We start from the raw sequence: 24,716 nt of genomic DNA on the forward strand, positions 1-24,716 counted from the left end.
AGAAAATTGCTAACGCCCTGACCCAGGGTCGAACTCGCAACCTCTCGCTTCGGAGCGCAAGTGCGTTACCACTCGGCCACCCAGTTTCAGCGGCACAGACGACGCACGGCCTATTATTTATGCCGCGATTGGGATTATGACGAGTACTTGGCCTGTTTTCCTTTCATGCAACGTGTAGCGGGCTGGGATAAACTCCAGTGCGTCGTTGGTCCTGCTGAAGTTACATATTTGAGCGGAGCCCCTAAGATAACTGCTTATGTCATGTTTTAGAGTTTTGAGAAATACGCAAAACACTTATTTAGTTTCTGAAAAATCTCCTTATCTCAATTTAGTTCTAAGTTGCAAACTGCCTATCTCGAGCGGTTGATAGTGGTATACGCGTGAGATAAAGAGCTGACAGCAATATTTTCAATCAGCACAACTGCATAACAACCCACAAAGAGCTTTTTCATACCTTCACATTCTCCAAATAAGTCTTTATGTATCAACACGGAAAAGTGCCTAACTCAAAAACGAGAACGGCAGTTTTGCTTACGTAACCATGGCAATGGTTTCCGATGGTCTGAGAGTTTGTACTCTCTAACAAATGATAGGTACCCTTCCAGTAGCTCCCCCTGCAGTCTCACTGCAGAAATGCCTAACACTGAGTTGGGTTTTTTTGTTAAGAGAGTGACGACAAGTCGCCCTTGTCTTCGATTGCGACAGTGTTGTGGGGCCCTGAGCATGCATCTTGAAAACGCCTGTATCAGGCTATTTTTTACCATGCCCTCTTTTCAAGGGCTCCCAAAACGGTTGACTGTCAGACCACACATGTTCACTGTTGTCAAAATGCAAACATCTTATACCTATTTCAATATTGATCCAACTTTAATCATTACCGTTCTGTGGAAATCTGAGCCAGGTCCTACTTAGACCTTTACAAGATATTGCATAACCATCTCTTCTTGTCCCGTCGCGATATAACCTTGAATGGTTGAAAACGACGTTAAACACCAAATAAAGAAAGAAAGAAATCTCTTCTTGTGGTTATTACATGGTACTTTTGTCATTAATCTTTCTGACAGTTATCAAATTCATAACCTGTCCCTTTCAATCTGTTTCAGGTAGAGCTAGACATGCCGTTTTCCTGTCCGGTCTGCTTTGAAAGTAAGGGGCTCAACAACTGCGGTGCGTGCGTCCCCTGCGGTCACCTTTTTTGCCAGACATGCTTGACCAAAGTGACACGTTGTCCATCGTGTCGCCGCAGCATTGAATGGGTTCAGAATGTGTATGGGGATGACGATGCTGACGGTGAGTGACATGATTTCCACTCATTAAAATACATAAAGAATATTACAATGATTACTGTGTTGAAGATTACCTGAGTTCGATTCAGTTGCAGCATTCAAAATACAAGCATAGAAGAGCTGTGCAAGGGTACATAACTGGAGGAATATTAACAAACGTGTTTACGCCCTTTCAACTTTAAATGAATGTTTGCATGGCTCGATTTTAGTTAACGGCTTATGTTAAAACATAACATCAATGTCAAACTATCGTTAGCTAAAAAAAAAACTAAAACCCTCTAAATAATCACAAAAAAATGACATTAAGGTTTAATAAACGTTTGCTGATTGTTTTTTTACATTTAGTCAAGTAATGACTAAATGTGTTAACATGGACGAGGAATCGAGACGAGGGTCGTGGTGAATGTATGTGTGTGTGTGTGTGTGTGTGTGTGTGTGTGTGTATGTGTGTGTGTGTGTGTGTGTGTGTGTGTGTGTGTGTGTGTGTGTGTGTGTGTGTGTGTGCGTGTGTGCGTGTTGTATGTGTAGAGCGTTTCCGAGGAAACTACTAGACCGATTATTATAAAACTTTACATGAGATATCCTGGGTATAATATTCTGAGACCATTTTTTCTTTGTTACGATAATTGTATTTGATGACGTCATATCCGGCTTTTTGTGAAAGTTGAGGCAGCACTGTCACGCCCTCATTTTTTAACCAAATTGATTGAAATTTTACGTTTGTTTCTCTCACACACACACACACAAGCACACACAGAGAAAACTGCAAGCAAACCACGAAGGAAATATTGTTGCTTTATTGTATGTTAACAAGTTTATAACTTAAATAGAAAATGGTATGTGGAACAGATTAATCCAGGTCTGCGGTGAACACACCTATATCAGCATTTTAACGAGTGTAGAATGATAAGTCACGTTTGTCTCGGAAACTGAAAAAAAAATGTGTTGTCAGTGTGTCACCCAATGAGGGGAAAACTGTGTATGGGCGACAACGTCTTGCCTTCAAAGGGATAGAGGGTAAACAAACACCAGTCTGTTCATTCGTTATGTTCTAACTCCTCGAAGTCGACCTCTCTATTCACTTCCCAATCTCGTCATCTCGAAACGATTTGCGTGAAGAGATATTACTACATTTAGTCAACCCTTCGAACTGACATAATGAAATTGACCACACCGCATTTTCCCCTAGAACATATACTCCATAGCTGTGTCACCGGCTTTCATGCATTGCGGTCGCGGTGACACGTTCACACAACAGAGATCGCTCAGAAAGTGACAAGCCAGTATAGCGCATTAGCGTACAGCACTTCACAGTAAAACGCGCGTTTTTATATTCTTTTTAATTTTCCGACCTTGCTTTCAATCCAAACATAACATATCTAGATATGTTTTTGGAATCACGATACCAAAAAAAAATCAGATGAAATTGTTTTTAAAATACTGAACCGATCTTCATGAAACTTCACATGAGAGTTCTTTGGTATGAAGATCGGTCCAGTAGTTTACTCTGTATCGCTCTACACACACACACACACACACACACACACACACACACACACACACACACACACACACACACACACACATACACACATACACACACACACCGTGACACACACACACACACACACACTGACACACACACACACACTGACACACACACACACACACACACACACACACACCACGACCCTCGTCTCGATTCCCCGTCTATGTTAACACATGTAGTCTAAAATTGACAAAATGTAAAAAAATAACACAACCAGACTGACAAAATACTGATTAATCTTTTTTATTTTCCTTTACTGTAACGACCGAAAATGGGGGATTGGCGTTTTACTACAGGTATTGTCCCGTGGGGTTGGGCGTTTAGTCGATACTGGGAGTACACAAGGTAGTTTTCGGTTTATTTTTATGAAATATATGTGTACGAAGTAAGTACTATTGATTTTTCACAAGGTATCTGCTAATCTTTGAGGCATTATTACTTTCAACAACAACAAGAACACCCAGGTGTTTTTCTTGAGAGACCACGGCTACGGTAACCAGTCGCGCTGTCTGCTTCACGAAGCTGGTGACTGAGACAGCGAAAGCTTTGACCCAGTTTGAACACTGGCTGAGATTTCTTTGAAACAAACAAACTCGGTACACTACACCGGCTGACACGTGTCGAGGTCACTTGGCCCTGTAATATTACGTCGATGTCTCCCGTGGGGCATGCACGGACTTTTATCGCTCAGTTAACGCTCGGTTTGATATGATAATGAATTTTAAAGGTTAACCGATAACCGTTCCATATTTCAATGACTCAAGAAGTCCGCCATCCTTTTTTTTTTTTTTTTGCGAAGCACATCATTTTGGGGCTTTTAATGAATAACATGCATCCGTCCACTCACAATATATTTTCTTTCATCCTTCAACATTTACCACTCAAAAAGTCTATAGTATTAGAATTCATGAAACAAATGAAAGGCATCTATGGATGTATAGATACATAATTGACCACATTCATTTGGAATACATTCTGACAATTCATTATAAAGACATATTTCTGTACTGATAGAGCGACAGAGAGAGAGAGAGAGAGAGAGAGAGAGAGAGAGAGAGAGAGAGAGAGAGAGAGAGAGAGAGAGAGAGATCGAGATCGAGATCGAGATCGAGATCGAGAGACGATGGACATAACAGTGTTCATGTACAGCACCTCCTTAAGATTAATCTGTTATTAATAAACATGTGTGTATGCTGTTGAAATATGTATTTAAAATGCATATCATTATAATTATACACACACACACACACAAACACAGTATGACATCCACTATATACATCTTGGTGTAACTTTGGGTCCGTATCTAGAATTGAGAAGAGAAAGAGAAAAAAAGAAAAGAAATAAGAATAGAAAAATCAAAATAAAAAAAAGGAATAAAAATCATAATTTTATATTTCTGATCTGCAATTGCTTTTCGAATAAAACAAAAAGAGGCATTGAAGCCTTTGTTTTTTTTTTATAAATACTTATGCACATTTTAGCAACCAAAATTATACGGTTCAATTCTTTCAACAGGGTTGCTTGCATTTTTTGATTTTTAACACCAAACATAATTTCGTGCACTGTTAACTCTATTTGTATATCCAGATGTACCCAAATATAAAATTCTATCTGTTTCCAAAACTCAATCACCACTGGGCAAAAGAGAAAAAAGTGTTCTATATAATCAACGCTATTACTACAATATGAACAGACATTGTCCTCCACAACTTTCATTTTACATAACATAATGTTTGTGGGATAAATATTATGAAGTAATTTCCATTGTAATACACGCAACCTTGTTTCTTTAACCGATTCAAAACTAATTAGCCAATCTTTCTTATCAATTTCATAATTAAATTTCCTCCTCCAAAAGCCAATTGCACACGGTTCAACTACTTTCATACTTACAAATTCTTTTCTAAACTGTTGTGCGCTGTGTATTTTCTTACCACGATATGAGGGGATATCCATCAAATCAACTTCTTTCTTTCCGTGCATCGTCTTATGCATTACATTCAGAACAACAGCACGAACCATGTTATATTCCAAAATTCTCCGTGGGGATTTTCCTAAAACATCACAAATGAACTGATAGGAAACAAATTCGTTTCTGTATAAAACATCATGTACACTATTAAGACCTTTTCTCGCCCAATCTTCAAAATACAGTACATTTCAGGCATAAGCAAAACATTGGTTATTCCATAAAAGCGGATTAAATAAATTATCATCAATACATAAGCCTACGTTGTTATCAAGCCAGGTTTTCAAAACAGTTTTCTAAAATTTGGATTTGACAAGTTCACTCCCCTTTAGTTTCCGAAAATGAATATTTGAATAAAAACATTCACAATTTGAGCCGTACATTGAAAACACTGACTTCGGAACACATTTCCACTTATCCGTGACTTTGGGGGATGTCAGTCTGACAGCCCATTGTAATAAAAAGGATGCCTGCATGTGTTTCAAATCAATCATATTTAAACCACCATTTTCGACATCACTACACAATATTACCCTTTTAACCTTTTCAAATGCCTTTTTATTATTTTCTTTCTTTTTCCACAAAAATCTAAACAACAGTCTATTAACTTCTGCTAATACTTTATCAGGGATCACAAATGCCTGCATAAAATTAACAAATTGAGAAATCAAAAACGTTTTTATTACAATAATTTTACCCATGATACTCAAATTTCTTTTCTCCCATGCCGAAATCAAGCGCTTAACAGACGTAATTCGCTCTGTCCAATTTTCCTCAACGTCAGAGGCTGATATGTCATTACAAAAATAAATTCCCAAAATCTTTAGTCCGCCATCCTGAAATTGCAAGGTCATATTGGTGTGAAGCTCGGGCTATTTTGTTTAACGTGTTTGACGCAGTATCTGTAAAATATCGCACATTTCCAGGCTTCAACTACCTCTAGCTCTGTTCTGGACAAGTCTGGTTGATCCTGGTCAAACGTCAAGATCGCAGTGCGGTCGACTTACATGAGCATTCGCTCTTCTAAATTTGGTTAATGTAACGTGAGCATTTCACTCTTTTGTCGCAGATTTGATATGTCAGTTACTACTGAATCTCTCTCTCTCTCTCTCTCTCTCTCTCTCTCTCTCTCTCTCTCTCTCTCTCTCTCTCTCTCTCTCTCTCTCTCTCTCTCTCTCTCTCTCTCTCAAAGTCTATGACAATCAGCACTCGCCAAAAACATCAACTTTCAGAAATGACTCTGAGTCTGTCCCTAAATGAGCACTCCATTGAGCAAGTAGCTGAGCACCGTTTACTGGGACTTACTGTTGATAATAATCTCAAATGACAGACTCACATCAATGGAATCTGCAAAAAAAATGCTAAAAACCGGCCTGTTTCTTTTGTCAAAGTTACAAAGCATTATTAATCTAGACACAAGAAAACTATTTTACAATGCCCACATAAAACCCCATTTTGATTATGCTTCCATAGTATGGGACGGGTGTAGTGAAGTTCACTTGAAGAAGCTGAACTCGCTCCAGCGTAGAGCTGCTAAACTAGTTCTGCCCAGTCCATCTCTTTCTACAAAGGAAAAGATGAAAAGTATTGGGATGTTAGGCTTAAAAAAGCAGCTTTTGTATAATAAATGTTCATTTATGTATAAAGTCGTCTATAAGGACGCCCCAACATATCTTATACAACTCTTCAAATCATCTCCGTCATATTATTCAAACACTCGAAATAACCTTGCCTTGTCAAGGCCCCGCATCGATTTGTTTAAAACAAGTTTTTCTTATTCTGGTGCGTTCCTTTGGAATTCACTACCTGTAAATATCAAGTCATGTCTGTCATTATCTTCTTTTAAAAGACAGCTCCGAAAGCACCTCTCTAACGACTAAGTCGGTGTACAATTTGTGCGAGTGTGTGTGAGGATGTGTGAAAGAGAAAGTGTATAGTATGCTTCCATTAACAAGCAAACTTTTGAATTTTTTTATTTTTTATTTTGTTATACTTTTCCCAACATAATTTTTTTTATTTTTTATTTTTTTATTTTTTTTATTCTTTATATTTGTTCTTTGTTTCATGTGTGTATTATAGTAGGGACTAGTTGTAAGAAAGGACCATATGGACCTAATGCTATCATCCCTCGGTAATAAGTTTTCGAGTTCGAGTTCGAGTTTTCTCTCTCTCTCTCTCTCTCTCTCTCTCTCTCTCTCTCTCTCTCTCTCTCTCTCTCTCTCTCTCTCTCTCTCTCTCTCTCTCTCTCTCTCTCTCTTACTCTCTCTCTCTCTTTCTTTCTCTCTTTCTTTCTCTCTCTCTTTCTCTCTCTCTCTCTCTCTCTCTCTCTCTCAAAAATATCCTGCTTGGGTGCAAGACGGCTGGGTATATGCTGCAATAACATTTATTTTCTTCTCCAATTGCAGCGATTCTTCCTTGGCGTTTAACTGCAATGGAAGTTATACGGACAATAAAAGACCTGTTAAATCCCCGGAAACGTCCAGGTGAGCTTATTAACAGCGTAAAATATACTCTTTTTTTTATGAAATTGACCTGTGTGATTGTGTGTGTGTGTGTGTGTGTGTGTGTGTGTGTGTGTGTGTGTGTTTGTGTGTGTGTGTGTGTGTGTGTGTGTGTGTGTGTGTGTGTGTGTAGAGCAATTACAGGAAAACAACCGGACAGACCTTTCATTGTGAAACTTAACATGAAAGATCTGACATGTGTGTATTTTTATTTATTTATTTATTTTTTATAAAATACTGTCTCCGATGTCGTCATATCCAGGTTTTTGCAAACGTTGACGCTGCACCGTGGAGACGTCTTTTTACATTTAGTCAAGTTTTGACTAAATGTTTTAACGTAGAGGGGGGAATCGAGACGAGGGTCGTGGTATATGTGCGTGTGTGTGTGTGTGTGTGTGTGTGTGTGTGTGTGTGTGTGTGTGTGTGTGTGTGTCTGTCTGTCTGTGTGTGTGTGTAGAGCGATTCAGACTAAACTACTGGACCGATCTTTATGAAATTTGACATGAGAGTTCCTGGGTATGATATCCCCATACGTTTTTTTTCAATTTTTTGATAAATGTCTTTGATGACGTCATATCCGGCTTTTCGTGAAAGTTGAGGCGGCACTGTCACGCCCTCATTTTTCAACCAAATTGGTTGAAATTTTGGTCAAGTAATGTTCGACGAAGCCCGGACTTCGGTATTGCATTTCAGCGTGGTGGCTTAAAAATTAGTTAATGACTTTGGTCATTAAAAATCTGAAAATTGTAAAAACAATATTTTTTTTTAAAACGATTCAAATTTACGTTCATTTTATTCTCTATCCTTTGCTGATTCCAAAAACATATAATTATGTTATATTTGGATTAAAAACAAGCTCTGAAAATTAAATATATAAAAATTATTATCAAAATTAAATTTCCGAAATCAATTTAAAAACACTTTCATCAGTCTTATTCCTTGTCGGTTCCTGATTCCAAAAACATATAGATATGATATGTTTGGATTAAAAACACGCTCAGAAAGTTAAAACGAAGAGAGGTACAGAAAAGCGTGCTATCCTTCTGAGCGCAACTGCTACCCCGCTCTTCTTGTCAATTTCACTGCCTTTGCCGTGAGCGGTGGACTGACGATGGTCTTGCTGCGTTGCATTGCGTTCAGTTTCATTCTGTGAGTTGGACAGCTACTTGACTAAATGTTGTATTTTCGCCTTACGCGACTTGTTTTTATTTTTTTTTTACTCAATTTGATTGACATTTTGACTCAATCGTTGACTCAGTCCAGACTATGAATTTGTATTTCAGCTCAGAAGCTTTAAAAATGATGAATTTGTTCATTAAATATCTCAAAATTCTAATTAAAATGTCAGTAATAGATCCAAAAGTGATCCATTGTGTTTCTTACAATGTGCTCACAATAAAAGAAACTAGATTAATTAGGCATTGCGTTTGCATGCTTCGCTGATCTAGATGAGTTTGACCCGTCTCGGTCTTCGGGTATGGCTAGCCAAGACTTTCTACATTTAGTCCCAGTAATGACTGGTTGTTAGTGTTATTTTTTTTAGATTCAGGCCGACAGATTGACTGAAAGTTTTTGTTGTTTTGCGTCACGCGGCTTGCTTACTCTATTTGTTTTTTCTTTTTCAGACGAGGTCGTCCGGTTCTGGAACGGACTCAGTCAGCTTGGTCAGCTTGCCTTATTTTCCGTGGCTGTACTTCTTATTCTGGTGGTCTGCTGGGACTTCAGAAATCCCAATGGCGTTCTCTTTGGGCTCGTCGTCCCGATGATTCACCTGTTTGTTTGCTATCCTGTGTCCAAGGTTCTCTTTGTACTGTGGTACATACTTTCCCATGTCGCCTTCGCACTGGGGTACATTGCTTCCACGGCCGGCTTCGTGCTGTGGTACATTGGTTCCAAGGTTCTGTTTGTACTGGGGTACACTGGTTCTTTTTTGTCTTTTTTTTACAACCCAATTTTAAGTTTTATTTTCAGTGCCCTCTGCGTGATTGTCAACGTGCTGTGGGACATTCTGATAAAGCTGCTTGTGGTTTTCGCGTATGTTGGTTTGGTTGGTGGTGCCTTTGCTGTCCTGTTCCAAGGTATCCGCATGCTATGTTCTTTGGTCAGACAGGGGTGTTGCTAGACATTTTTATGTTGGGACATTTGGCCGAAACTGTCAGAATGCTTTATGACATTTTGAAAAAAATTCGGCCATTATTTTGGCTCATCGAAAGTCACCGCAATATTGAAGCACAAGAGGTAATCATTGTCTTAGAACACAGAACATATGTTGCATACTGCAACTGAAACAATCAGCTTTGTTGATTTAAGTAAAACACAAAGACACCAATTCTTTAAAACTTTTTCAAACCTTTAACTTTAATGTTTTGAAAGTGAAACAATAAAACTCTTCCAATCTTGTGCAAATCTTGACAAGCCTTTCAGTTGGAAACATGCCTGGTAAAACACCAATAAAACAAACACACTCTGACACCGTCACATAACATTGTAATTTTATCAAAGTTGACTAGAAGTAGAACAAAAATGAATATGGCAGAACACCAATAAAACGAAAACAGACTGTCACTGATGTGTGTCCAAAATGTGAGTGTCCCGGAGTGAGAGTGGTGTACCATGACTAGGAAACATGAGATTGAAGAACAGTAAACCCAAAACATGCTCAGCTGTCAGTCACACCATCACTGGATCGTTTCATTTTCTATAAAGATGTCATAAAATGCCCCCCCCCCCCCTGTTTTTGTGGTTAGTTTACTGTCCAGTTAACCAGTACTTATGATCAGAAGGCCAAGCAAAGATGTTGAACTTTTCTTTTAATTATGTACAATGGGTGTAGGGTGAGCCAATTTGCTTGAAAACCACGATTTGGATGTCGCTTTTCATTCCCAGCAGATGTCGATACGCGGTGAATGTGACTGTCGTCTGCTTCCATCGACTCGACAACACTACCCCTGGCCCTATCACTCACACTCACACTGTCCACGTTCGCGGTGTTGATGTTACTTTTTTTCAGAAGCACCTACCTTGGCGAAGGGTAGCACACCTTGGCCACTGATCAATTGAGTTTTTTTCTTTTTTGGTTGCGACATGATGTTCGGCGAACGCAAACGCTGAGAGCGGTCCGCTGGGAGTGTGGTTTCCCTTGTCCAAGGGAAACCACTCTGGCAGCTATAGTTTTTGTCAATGGCTTCCGCTCAAAACACTGATGTTTCGTTCTTGGTATTCACGAAGAAAATAAACGCCAGTCAGTTGACTAACTACATCGGCAGCAGTTTTATCAATCAAAGCCTGACCAATAAAAAAACCGGACAAACCTTGGCCGATTCAGACGAATACTCTTCGGACATTTGGCCGATAAGTACATGAAAGTTTCGGCCAAAGTAAAAAAAAAATCGGCGATTCGCCGAAAGGCCGATCCAAACGACACCCCTGGGTCAGGGAGATGCAGCAACGTATTCGACCCTAATCTGCTCAGGCTAAAACAATGTAAACGTCTTGCCACGCACCATGGTATCTTAAAATGATTAGTAACTTAAACAATTTCTTGCCATCAGCAGTCGAAGTTTGTGCAGAATTCCATTATTGTAGTTTACATGAATAAAGTGATATGTGAGATTTGCATATCCGGAAAAAGCCATATTTTTATGCGCACAGATCATATCGCTTATCTTTGATATGAAAAAAAAACCCAATGATCTGAGATCGAATTACTGTTAAAAAACAAAACACGTTTTGAACATAAATCAATCTGTATATTATCTGGGCGGCTATATAAGAAAACGGAGGGCACAAGTTCCTCTGTTCCTGTAAACAACAATCAACTACAAACTTCGACTTCCAAAGTAAATATTCGTTTAGGTAAATAAATCCATTTCTCGTTGTTTACCAAAGCTACGTGATATGTGAAAATTTAAACGAATGTGTTTTTCCAACTGTTTATGTCTGCACATTCCGTTTTTCACACACAGACATTCTCCGAAGTCTCTCAGACCATATCAACTTTGTTTTCAGTGTATTTAAATTTGTTTATGATCATCTTAAAAATGTTTCAACATTAATCCTCCATGACAGTCTGTACTGATGACTCTTTCACCGCGCTGCAAATACTGCTTTCACTGCAGTTTAACGGTTTGCTTGTTGCTCTTAATACTTCCTACCCAACTTGCATTCATGACATCGTCATCCTTCATCCAAATTTACTTCGAATCACACCACATTTTTGCAACATTTTCTACTTCTTGCAGCTTGGTCTGCCCATACATTTTCAAATAGTGCTTCAAATCCTTAATATTGTCCAAACTTGTATATTTGTGGATGTTGTTACCAAACCCTCCAGACAAACTTGTAAATAACCTACAGACTATGATTTTGGATTTTGTGTGGAATCGAAAACGTGATCGGATTAGCAGAAATGTATAGTTAAAATATCATTGTAATAGTTTTTGGAAGGATGTGTTTAATGTTTATGAAAAGTTTCGGTATATAATAGATTTAGATTCAGAAACCTCCAAGTAATATTAGCAGAACCACTTTTTTTTTAACAATAATATTAAAATTGGGAATAAGACTTGTTTTTATGAGAACTGGTTTGATAATAAAATTTATTTAATTGGTCAGCTTTTTTTTTTTTTTTTTTTTTTTTTTTCCTTCTTTTTTTTCTTTTCTTATTAAGTTATTATTGTTTCCTTCAGTCTCACTCTTTCTCTCAGCTTCACACTCAATGGACAGTAAACAGATCATGGACAATTTTTTTTGTTTTTGTTTTACATTTACCCTCTCTCTCTCTCTCTCTCTCTCTCTCTTTCTCCACTTGTCCACACACCATCTCTCTCTCTCTCTCTCTCTCTCTCTCTCTCACACTTGTCCACACAACATCTCTCTCTCTCTCTCTCTCACTCTCTCTCTCTCTCTCTCTCACTCACTCCCTAGTCTGTCTTTCTCTGCATCCACTTTCTTTCTCTTCGACTTGTCTGTTTTTTCTGAATTTTGTTCTTCGGATTCTTCTGTCTTCTTCTTTGTTCTTCTTTTTTGTTTCGTCTCTCTCTCTCTCTCTCTCTCTCTCTCTCTCTCTCTCTCTCTCTCTCTCTCTCTCTCTCTCTCTCTCTCTCTCTCTCTCTCTCCCTCCCTCTCTCTCTCTCCTCTCCCCCATACTCTGTCGGTCTCTCTCTCACCCTCTCTCCCATAGTCTGCCAAACTCTCTCTCTCTCTCTCTCTCTCTCTCTCCCTCTCTCTCTCTCTCTCACTGTCTCCTCTCGTTCTATCTTCTCTCTCTCCACTTACTATTTTTTTTATACATTTTGTCCTATATTTTCTTCCGTCATCATTTCTCCTTTTGTTACCTAACGTTTCTTTATTTCAATTTCACAGATAGCAACACATATGCGAGTCACAAGTCAATTATTTTTCTTAAACTTAACTCTTTTTCAAAAATACATCCGATCTCTAAAGGGGTACCGTATCTATAAATACCTATGCACATTTTTGCAATCAAGATCAGCAAATTGACATAGTTTGCTTCAGCGGATGAAATAGAATTCCTTTTAACTAGGCCAAATAGGGCATCCCGCACATCAACATGAATTCTCTTCGAACAAGCGGTGAAGAAGGCTTCTTCAACAAGATTCCACACTTTGCTTATTTTTCTACAATAATAAAAGAAATGTTCGATATAATCTGTCTCTTCTGTACAATGTGTACAACTAATACTCTCTGCAATGCCCATTTTATACAATATAATGTTCGGTGGTCAGTTGGTTAATGACGATGGACGGTTTTATACCTATAACGAGTTTTGTGAAAAGTATCAAATTAGAACGAATTTTGGGGGTATTTAGGATGTGTGGGAGCAATTAGAAAATATTTTAAAACGTTTGGTATTGTTTTGGAAAATAACAGTAACTATGATTGATGGTATCAAATCCGTGTCAGTCATTTATTCTCAAATGAAAGGAGCAACATTGTATTATGAAAAAATTATAACAGGATGGAAAGCGTCCAAATTGTTGTAAGAAGGATGGGAAATTATGTTTTAAGTATGTAACGAAAATTTCTGAAGTGAAACTTAAGTGGTTTCAAATCCGAGTAGGCTATGGCATAGGATTATGGCAACAAATATGGTATTAAAACAGATGGGAGTAGTCGAAGACGTGATGTGTCATTAATGTCGAGATGAGAGGGATAGCATTCAACATTGTTTGTGGACGTGTCATTATGTACGTTCATTTTGGAATGATTTGTTGAATTATGTCAAAAATGACTGTCACAATGTTGAGAACATTTCCTTTTATGACAAGTTTATTTTGTTTGGTAGTGATCATTATTAAGTAGTAACGTTTTTGATTTTTTAATAGTAGATGTCAATTTTTTTATTCATAAGTGTAAGTATGCAAAAGTTGTTCCTACACTGGTTGCATTTCAAAGAGATTTGAGAAAAAGGTATTTGGTAAAAGAATATTTAAGTAACATTAATTTTACGTTCGATACATTTGTTCTGGAGTGGTACCCAGATACCCTCTGATATTGTCAAATGATTGATTGTTTTCGGTTTTTGATCGAGTTGGTGAGGATGATGAATTTGGTGCTGATATTGAGTTATAGGAGATTGATGGGTTTTTTGTTTTGTTTTTTACATAAAACATTTCGTTTGTCTGCATGTCGTTAGTTGACTTGAGCAAGATAAGGATAGCTTATATGCTGTTCCATTTTATTTATCTAATTCACGATTATGAGATATTGACAGAACAGGATCTTTTTTGTTATTTGTATTATTACATAATTTTGTGGAAAGATAAGAAATGAGATGAAAAGAATGTTTATATCATTTTGAAATGAACTGAATATGAGGAATGCCACTGTAAAAAAAAAAAATTATAATCTTTTTTTTATAGTTCGTGCTACTGTATATATATATACTAGAGGAATACCCGGCTTCGCCGGGGTGAATCGCGAGACAGAGACAGACAGCGTGGCGGTTCACCACAATCACCTTTGAAGGCGAAGTCCTGTCAAACGGGTTTGAGAATTTTAGAGCTTATTTCTTAGCCCTATATTATCTGTTGTGGCTTCTCAAATGCCAGAACATACAGACAGACAAAAACCGCTAGACCCCATCACAAACAGAACTCTACAATACACAGGTTTTTGCCCACACACACACACACAAACACACACACACACAGAGAAGCCGTATATATATATGTATATCTATATCTATAAATATATAGAGATAGGTGACAGTGTATTTTTCGCGTGGCTATAAATTGATTCGACCTTTTCACTTTGACAGTAAGAACAACTTACGGGTGCAAGGGAAGCGTTCTGGACAGCGCAGTGACATTCTAAAAATAGTAACTTAGAAACGGGAATATGGATTGAAGCCACACGAAGGCGCAAAACACTGGAGAAGATAAGGAAGAGTTAGTGGGAATGGTAAATTCGCCGGGGTGAATCGCGAGACAGAGACAGACAGCGTGGCGGTTCACCACAATCACCTTTGAAGGCGAAGTCCTGTCAAACGGGTTTGAGATTTTTAGAGCTTATTTCTTAGCCCTATATTATCTGTTGTGGCTTCTCAAATGCCAGAACATACAGACAGACAAAAGCCGCTAGACCCCATCACAAACAGAACTCTACAATACACAGGTTTTTGCCCACACACACACACAAACACACACACACACAGAGAAGCCGTATATATATATATGTATATCTATATCTATAAATATATAGAGATAGGTGACAGTGTATTTTTCGCGTGGCTATAAATTGATTCGACCTTTTCACTTTGACAGTAAGAACAACTTGAGATTTTTAGAGCTTATTTCTTAGCCCTATATTATCTGTTGTGGCTTCTCAAATGCCAGAACATACAGACAGACAAAAGCCGCTAGACCACATCACAAACAGAACTCTACAATACACAGGTTTTTGCCCACACACACACACAAACACACATACACACAGAGAAGCCGTATATATATATATATATCTATATCTATAAATATATAGAGATAGGTGAGAGTGTATTTTTCGCGTGGCTATAAATTGATTCGACCTTTTCACTTTGACAGTAAGAACAACTTACGGGTGCAAGGGAAGCGTTCTGGACAGCGCAGTGACATTATAAAAATAGTAACTTAGAAACGGGAATATAGATTGAAGCCACACGAAGGAAGGGAGATAAACGGAAAACACTGGAGAAGATAAGGAAGAGTTACTTGTAATGGTGAAATGAACACAAAAACCAAAATTGGTTCAGCGCTGCGCGCTGAGAGCACGTGTTGAAATATCTCATCGATGATATTGTGTCCGGGGTGTAGCTGAATACGGTGTCCAAATTTGAAAAAGATCCACCGAGAACTTTGGCGTTGTGATGTGGTCTAGCGGCTTTGGTGTGTCGGTATGGGGGCCCGGGTAGCTGAGGTGGAACCAAAATCGGTTCAGCGCTGCGCGCTGAGAGCACGTGTTGAAATATCGACCAGGTTGTGTCCTGTCCCGGGTGTACCTGAATATGCCCACCAAATTTGAAGCAGATCCATCGAGAACTTTGGCCGTGCATCGCGAACACTCACACACACACACACACACACACACACACACACACACACACACACACACACACACACACACACACACACACACACACAGACACAAGTCGTATATATATATAGATATGCGATTTGGTTTACACAATGAATTTCAAGAATTTCAAATAACAATATCTCCTAAATGTAATTCAATCATAGGAGCGCAACAAAGCTTATAAGTCTGCGTTGAACAACAGAATAAGGTGAGATTTGGTTGATACAAAATACAAAGTTTGGGAAAATGTCAAGAGAATAGTCGGATATTAAAGAGGGGGGAAAAAGAAGAAGAAATAAGTCGCACGAAGCGATTCCAAATTACTGTCAATCTGTCGTCCTGAAAATAAAACAAAATCAACGCTAACAACCCGGATTCAGCCATCATAGAGACAAGCAAGGCTTGGCGAGCCGAAACCCGGAGACCAAGATGGCTTGAGCTGAAAACATATGACCTGATTTGCACAAACCGATATTATTTCCTTTTGAGCACATTTTTAGAATAAACATGACATATCCTTATATTTTTAGAGTCAGTGAATGACGATGCAATCATTTAAAAAAAATTAATGTCAGTTTTAATTAGGATTGTGGACATTTAATGAATACACACATTAATACATTTTGAAGCTTCAGAGCTGAAATACAATCCCATAGTCCGGACTGAGCCAAAGATTGCTTGACCAGAATTGCAACCAATTTGGTGAAAAAATGAGATCACCAACTTGCAGCCTTGACTGTTTATGAAAAAACACGGATATGACGTCATCAAAGACATTGGGAACACGCTTCTGAGGATATAATCTGGAAGATTTTGCATGTCAAGTTTGGTCAATATCTGTCTGGTATTTATCATAGAATTGATCTGCACATACATTTGAGAATAAAGAACAGAATTTGCATAATCCGAGTTTCTATAATTTTGAACAAATGTTTTAGAGTAAACATGACAAATCTACATATTTGTGGAGTCAGTGAATGATAGAAAATACAATGCAATCATGTTTAAGTTCAGGGTATTATCTAGAAGAATGTTCATGTGTAAAGTTTCATAAAGATATGTTCGGTAGTTGTTCTGGAATTTCTACACACACACACACACACACACACACACACACACACACACACACACACACACACATGTCGTCAAGATGAAGAGATTCATCCTAGATTAAGCAATGCAGAATAGAAATACATTATATTGCCAAATCAAATGTAACCAAGATAAGTTTACAATTACGCAAAACGTATCCTTACTACAATCAATCTGTACAGCTGTGGTAAGAAAATCATAATCAACAAGTAGTAACAGGCTGTCATTTCTTGATTGACGATACAAGGGGCAATGAAACAAGTAGTCTTCCTCATTCTGAAAATAAAAATTATTTGACTGTACATGAAGGATGATAAAAAAAATGTCTGTTTCATGAATCTCTTTTTTTTTGTTTTTTTGTAATGATGTTCAGCTTTCTTCATTGGATCGAATTGATAATCTGTCGGGGAAAAAATGTAGCGGAGGCGTTTAGAATAATTTCATTTGATGGTAGTTCAATCACCGTTTGTAACTAAACAGTAATTGTCATTGCAAATCTCTTGATGTTTGTAAATATTTTCTTGTCACAGGAGAAAGAAACTTCCCAATTAAAAAAAAGTAGAAGATATATAGAATACTACATGGCTTGCTGTGTCGTACCAGATTTACACGAGTTGTTTTTTTAAGTATTGAACTGCGAGCAAAAGCGAGCTGTTCACTATTTGAAAAAGCAACGAGTGTAAATCTGGTACGATACAGCAAGCCATGTAGTATTCTGTTTATCCTACAAACTGTACTTACGTGTATTTTACTGAAAATGTCCTGCAGTCGAGGCAGCTAAATTGAAGACGCTTGTTTTGGAACCTCGATCTCTTCTAAACCCTCGTGCAATCTATCACGTCAAATCAAAGAAACGTCACTCTGAAAGTGTGGCGTGACGTGTTAGTTCTAAAAATTCATCGAGGGTAATTAGCGAGCGCAATTTTTTTTCTATAATGACGTTTGTCTCGGTGACTTTGGCATCATAAGCAGCGGAAAAACAGGTCCCTTCCAGACTTGCTTGACATGACCTCATTTACATGATATACACACGTGTGATTTGAACGATTATTATCTCACGAGTATCTCTCTCACGTATGTAGGATAAAAATCAGTACTTAACTATTCAAGATGTTGTTACATGCATCATGCGGCACATCTATATAAATAAAGTGTCAACTGTGATTGAAACTGCTCTTTAAGCTTTTTTTTTTGCGCGCGCTTGTGTGTGTCTGTGTCTGTATGACTGATCTATCTCTGGTCTGTTTCTGTGTCTGTCTGTGAGTTGTGTCTGTATCTGTGAGTCTGTGTATCTAATATCTATGTCTCTGTTCCTGTGCCTCTGTCTCAAAATGTTCCAGTGCAGTGTCTTTTGTGCTCAAAACGCTTAGGCCCCCCCCCCCCCAAAAAAAAATCGTCTGTTTACGATAACATAGGCAACAAAAAATAGGGTCGGTAGGTCGGGATGGGTTTTTTTTCCCCAAAAAACATATTTTTAAGTTATTTTACCAAAAAACAGACTTTTTTTTCCCCAAATGCCAAAAAAAGTCTAGGGTCGCGCGAAAAAATAGGGTCGGTCGGGATACCGTAAACAGACTATTTATTTTTTTGGGCCTTATTATTCTCTCAGTGGAGACTGGTACCGCATAAGTCTTACTGAACTGTTGCTGTCACTATTTAGATCGCTTACTTCCCTTCGCTTCTTGGAAGAGTATCGGGTACAAGGAAACTCGTTGACGGGATATTACAGAACGGAAAAGATCCTGTAATCCATGTCGGAGTTCGGTGGGTTATGGAAAGACGATAATACCCCATCCTGAACTCAGGTCAAAATGAGTTCGCTTCATTCTCTCCCTGACAGGATGCCTTGAGTTTCCTTGTCTGGCAAGGAAATCGATTTTTTTTTATATTTATAGCTTTTTGTAATGTATTATTGATATAAGCAGATTCGCGATCGTCGATATTGATTTTTCATGGTGTTGTGTAATTTTTAAATTACAAAGGAATTGATTTGTAAGACAGTTTCAAGGGAGTTATTTTTTCGCGGCTGTATTTACTGTGCAAACAATTGCAAAAGTGTCACGTGATAATCAACCGTTTGGTTTCGGCGTTCGCTAAAGCAGACGATTTTTCTTGTAGTGATGCAACCATATATTACGGTCTCCTTCCGGCAGCAGTCCCAAAATGTCGACTTGTTTTGACCTTAGAACGATGTCTTTATCATAACTGTGAAGAACAGAACGGAGATCATTGTCGAAGTCGGCCAATCTGCAATCATTTTCGTCTCGCGAACACTGATCTCATATTTAGATCAGTGCTCTCGAAAAACATATATGCGAGATAACACTGTATTCCTAGTTTTGATAGATTCGCGTAGGACTGTCGCGTCCGGTCAGGGAAAGAATGAGCCGAACTCATTTTGACCTGAGTTCAGGATGGATAATACCCAGCATGCCTACCCAACGAAAGCGGAGTGAAGCTGACTATGCTCTCAGAGTATAGGGTGGGGATCCCAAATGGGCAAACGAGCTCACACGTCACCAGAATTTCTGGAACGCTGAAGAAGAAGACAGCTATGTGTTAAACAGCTACACAAATGTGGGGTACGGTGGTTGGTCGCATACCCTATTAAATACAGCATGCAAGCACATTTTCTACGGCTTCCGCCGTTGAAACCAACCATGAGCGAAATGACGTAGTACCGCTGCTACGCAAAAGAGGTAAAAGAAAATATTTAAAAAAAGTTAACTTTTTTTGGATAGACTGACATGAATGTTCTTTCAAATGATACTTTTCTTTTATATAAGTTAAGGCTGGAGGACACTTTTGAAAAAACGTTCGGATATAGAACGCTTTGTGTGTCGTAACAGGTAATCCATGCATTAGCCATATCCGTATGCCAATAATGAAATAAACATTAGGAAATGGCAGAAGTTTACAAATATCGACATTTTCTATCAGTGCAACTAAAAACAAGTCGCGTAAGGCGAAATAATAACATAGTCAAGCTGTCGAACTCACAGAATGAAACTGAACGCACTGCATTTTTTCACCAAGACCGCATACTCGTAGTTTCGTCAGAGACACTCTGCAGTCTCTGGTTTCGTCCGTCCACCGCTCGTGGCAAAGGCAGTGAAATCGACAAGCCAGAATAGTGCGGTGATTGTCGCGCTGAGCAGGATAAGTAGAGGTTACATGCCGAGTCTCAGTGATTATCAAAAATAATGGTCGAAGTTAGCGGATCATGAAAAATGCGAGCTTCAGCGAGCTTTTTCATGACCGCGAACTGAGACCATTATTTTTGATAATCACTGAGACGAGGTATGTAACCTCTTTATGATTATACCTCCTTTCTTCAGTTATTCAAAGAAAAGAGGAGTTTTTGTGCGAAAGTTTGATCGAATCATATTCACCCAACCAGTCTACCTGCGCAGGCGATCGATTAATGCGCGGTTGTATAGTTCCGTGCAAATCATTCAATTTTGTTAACACTTCTTGTCAGTTTCCATGTTTTGAACTAAAATCAAGTACACAGTTATGTTGTCATTCTGCTGTGGCGGTAAAGGCAGATAGTGTGTGTTCTGTTCATGTTTTGGTATCGCTCAGGAAATGTTCTTTCCTCGAATGTGACTAGCAGACGAAGTTTTACACCCGTGTTCCAATGTTAAAAACTGTATGAAGTTCAGTTTTCTGGGGCAAAATAGTGTATGAAACCGCTGCATGTTCTTTAAGTTGATTAAATGTTTGCAATTGATTGCGTGTGATCTGTTTATAAAATGAAATATTGTTGAAAACTGACCGTCGGATTTCAGTCTTGTCGATGCAGCCGAAATTTGGAAGGGGAACTACTCGTGTCGCCAGACAAAGTATGAGAGTTACTTTTCCTTGGAATCTTGCTAGCGATAAACGATTGTGCACGGCAGATCTGAATTCAGAAAACAACCAAACTCATGGATTTTATATTGAGATTCATGTGTTCAAGCCTGTAGTTGCTGGTTTAAATGCGGTATGGTAGGTTGTATTGTTTGCCCCAGAAATGTATATTTTGTATATTAGAGTGTTCTGAACTTTTGAGTCGCAAAAAGTAGATCCACAATGTGTACAGTCTCTACCCATGAGCTATCGAGGATTCAGGCCCGTTGTTGGGTAAGTGATTTTGGTTGTTGGGTAAGTTACCGAAAAATAACTAGCCCTACAAGTTTACAGAGAGAAAGAAGTAGGGGGGGGGGGGGGGGGGATAACACGCTTTTCTGTATCTCTATTCTTTTTAGCGTAGGCCTACTGAGTTTGTTTTTATTCCAAACATATCATATCTATATGTTTTTGGAATCAGGGACCGACAAGAAATAAGATGAAATTGTTTCTAAATCGATTTCGGACAATTATTTTTAATCATAATTTTCATATTTTTAATTTTTAGAGCTTGTTTGTAATCCAAATATAACATATGTATATGTTTTTGGAATCAGAAAATGACGAAGAATAAGATGAAATTGTTTTTGGATCGTTTAAAAAAATTTAATGACAAGTTTCCGATTTTTAATGACCAAATTCATAAATTATTTTGTAAGCCACCAAGCTGAAATGCAATACAAAAGTCCGGCCTTCTCGAAGATTGCTTTGCCAAAATTTCAATCAATTAGATTAAAAAATGAGGGTGTGACAGTGCCGGTTCAACTTTTACAAAAAGCCGGATATAACGTCATCAAAGGTATTTATCGAGAGAAAAAAAACGTCCGGGGATATCATTCCCAGGAACTCTCATGTCAAATTTCATAAAGATCGGCCCAGTAGTTTAGTCTGAATCGCTCTACACACACACACACACACACACACACACACACACACACACACACACACACACACACACACACACACACACACACACACACACAGAGACAAACATACAACACGACCCTCGTCTCGATTCCCCCTCTATGTTAAAACATTTAGTCAAAACTTGACTAAATGTAACAATCGTTAGAACTTGCATTTACGACATGTCGTGCGTGAGAACGTGTCAGTAAAACAAGCACTTGTTGGGTGACTGAATGATCCCTACTTCAAGCTAAAACAGACGACAGGTAATGGAAAGCAGTCTGCGAATACTCACAACAAACTGCTGATGAAAAAGTGTGTTAATCCCTGCTCTGGATAAAAGACATCGAACTGATGACAACGTGGCAGCGTTCACGCGAAGAGATTTTATTCCGATTATCACTTCTACATTTTATTGCTCAGATCAATCACACCGTAGAAGGAAGCTAAGGCAAGTTCAGTATACGTGCGGTCACGTGGTACGATACGGGCCCTCGAGTCGAAGTGTTGGCGGGCTGGAAGGTAGGATTTTCACTTAGTATTCAATATATACCAGTCATTCATAACTACTATCAATTAGATTATGTTTCTTACGATGCTAGCTTATCCCTCCTTCATTCCTACTATGCTCAGTTCTTTGGTTTAGCCAGAAACGTCTATGAAATATTCGAATCGCATGCTAAGGTCAAAGTGCACCCATGCTAAGGTCAAAGTGCAATTCTTTCAGGCAGCTTTTTGTGCATTCCCTCGATCTATTGTACACTCTGAAACATTTCGGGAGGTTACCAGCTACCCATCTTTGTATTGTGAACAAAAACAAGAATGTGGAGGTCCTTGATCGCATGAAAACAAAATCGTGTGTGGGGTCCCAGTTCTTGCTAAGATCAAAGTGCACATGTCTGTAAATTGCAGAAATGCTAAGGTCAAAGTGCTTTTTCAGATCATAGAGACTGCCCTCCATTTATAGTTATTGACTCACCTGAGTAATTGGTGAGTATTAGGATTCATATGTGTCCAGTGGTATGGCCGGGCGGGCGGCCGAAACTTTTAGGGTTTGATGATCTCACGAAGTAACCCCAGTTTGGGGGTCACAGCGGGGTCATGTTCGTTTTATAAAACTTAACGTTGAGGTTATATCAGATGTTATTGAAGCTACCGCTTTGATACTCACACTTCTAGGGTTTAATAATCTTCCGACTTGACGTAAGTTTGATTGACCCTCGTCAAGTTTTGGGGTCACAGGGGGGTCATGTTCGATTCATTATAACTTAACATTGATGTTATCTCATGCGTTTTTGAAGCTAGAGCTTTGAAACTTTGAACACTTGAAGGGATTGATAATCTATCGACGTAACCGTAGTTTGGTTGACCCCAGTCACATTTTGGGGTCACAATGGGGTCATGTTTGTAAAAGCTTTACATTGAGGTTTTGTCAGTTATTTTGGGAGCAAAAGCCTCTAAATTTCACTATATTGTAGGTGTTGGTAATCAGCAGGCATGACCAAAATTTGGCTTGTTTTCATAAAATTTTAGAATCCCAGCAGGAAAATGTTTGCTGGAAAAGATTTTGACCACTGAAAATGTCCACTGAGCTATCAAGGGTATAAGTCTTGACCTCATTAAGCTATGATGTCATTGTTTGATTTGGTCAGTCTTGGCTACTCTTGGTGATGACATCATGTTATGATGTCATCGTGTCAAAAATGAGGTCACTCAAGTGTCTGAGTGTACATATTTTATCTGGGCTAGCCAACACCCAATATGGGAAAGAAAATAAGTAATTATCATCATTCTTGTTCAAAAACAAAAAAGAATTTTGTCCGAAAATAATTTGGTGGATTTTGAGTATGTCAGGCTAGTGCTGGTAGTGGGAAGGAGGTTGGTTTGAATATGTGAAATATTCTTAGAGTTGACTGGATTGATACAGGTCACATATTATAGATCAAGTTTGTGTCAATCAGTTGGTCAGTGTAAAGTTCTCTTGAACATTATTTTATGAATGTGGAACAGCTTTTATTTCACACAAAAATCTTGTTGCAGGTAGAGCAAGAAAAGGGCTTCTTTCCCTCGTGCCCATTGATATGCGATTGAAAGGAGTACTTGGCCATGAACTCCTTGTCACAATACGGGCATGTGTACCTCGAGCCACCGCCAATCTTGTGATAATGACGCTCATGTTCTACCAGGGCCCACTTTCTGGCATACATCTTGCCGCAGGTGTTGCACAGATGTGATTTTTGTGTGGGGGTGGAAGTGGCCAATGGTTGTCCTGGTAGTACCTCCTCTTGCTGCTCCTCCTCACCGACCTCCTGGGACATAGAGGTTGACGCCATGGGTTTTACTGGGTCGACTTTTTCTACTTCCTCCTGATCCCCACCGGCTTCCACCACCACTTCATGACTGATTTCATGAATGCTGTCGAGAGTCTCAAATGAAAGACTGTCCATCTGTAAAAAGCACAACCTCGCATACCGTGAATACTTTGTAACATAATTCTCTTGACTGCCATAGTATGGGACCCCCAAACAAATGTTCGGCTACAAGGAAGCCTCTACAACAATATTTTCAATGTAATAGCCTTAAAGACTATAAATGGAGGGCAGTCTCTATGATCTGAAAAAGCACTTTGACCTTAGCATTTCTGCAATTTACAGACATGTGCACTTTGATCTTAGCAAGAACTGGGACCCCACACACGATTTTGTTTTCATGCGATCAAGGACCTCCACATTCTTCGACTCGAGGGCCCGTATCGTACCACGTGACCGCACGTATACTGAACTTGCCTTAGCTTCCTTCTACGGTGTGTCAATGCACGCACTTGGGGCAGATGTGAATTTCACACTGGAAGATGACAAAGGGGTCTTCTGAGTTGAGAACCACATGTTCTTTTCCGACATTTGCCGAGGTGTTTTCTTTGTGCTTAATATTATTTTGTTTGACCT

General features: G+C 38.7%; 1 protein-coding gene and 1 long non-coding RNA gene across 2 annotated transcripts; one reads left to right on the forward strand and one right to left on the reverse strand.

The window, feature by feature from the left end:
• Positions 1-1,104: 1,104 nt before the first annotated feature.
• On the forward strand, positions 1,105-11,912 carry LOC138957155 (uncharacterized). Its single transcript, XR_011452947.1, has 3 exons — positions 1,105-1,290; positions 7,210-7,287; positions 8,931-11,912. It is a non-coding gene; the product is annotated as an uncharacterized lncRNA (long non-coding RNA).
• Positions 11,913-23,789: 11,877 nt separating this feature from the next.
• Positions 23,790-24,218, reverse strand: LOC138957156 (oocyte zinc finger protein XlCOF28-like). The gene has a single exon (XM_070328316.1). The coding sequence runs from the start codon at positions 24,216-24,218 to the stop codon at positions 23,790-23,792; it is 429 nt and encodes a 142-aa protein (XP_070184417.1).
• Positions 24,219-24,716: the final 498 nt, after the last annotated feature.

The sequence above is a fragment of the Littorina saxatilis genome, unplaced genomic scaffold, assembly GCF_037325665.1.
Source record: "Littorina saxatilis isolate snail1 unplaced genomic scaffold, US_GU_Lsax_2.0 scaffold_142, whole genome shotgun sequence".
NCBI lineage: Eukaryota > Metazoa > Mollusca > Gastropoda > Littorinimorpha > Littorinidae > Littorina > Littorina saxatilis.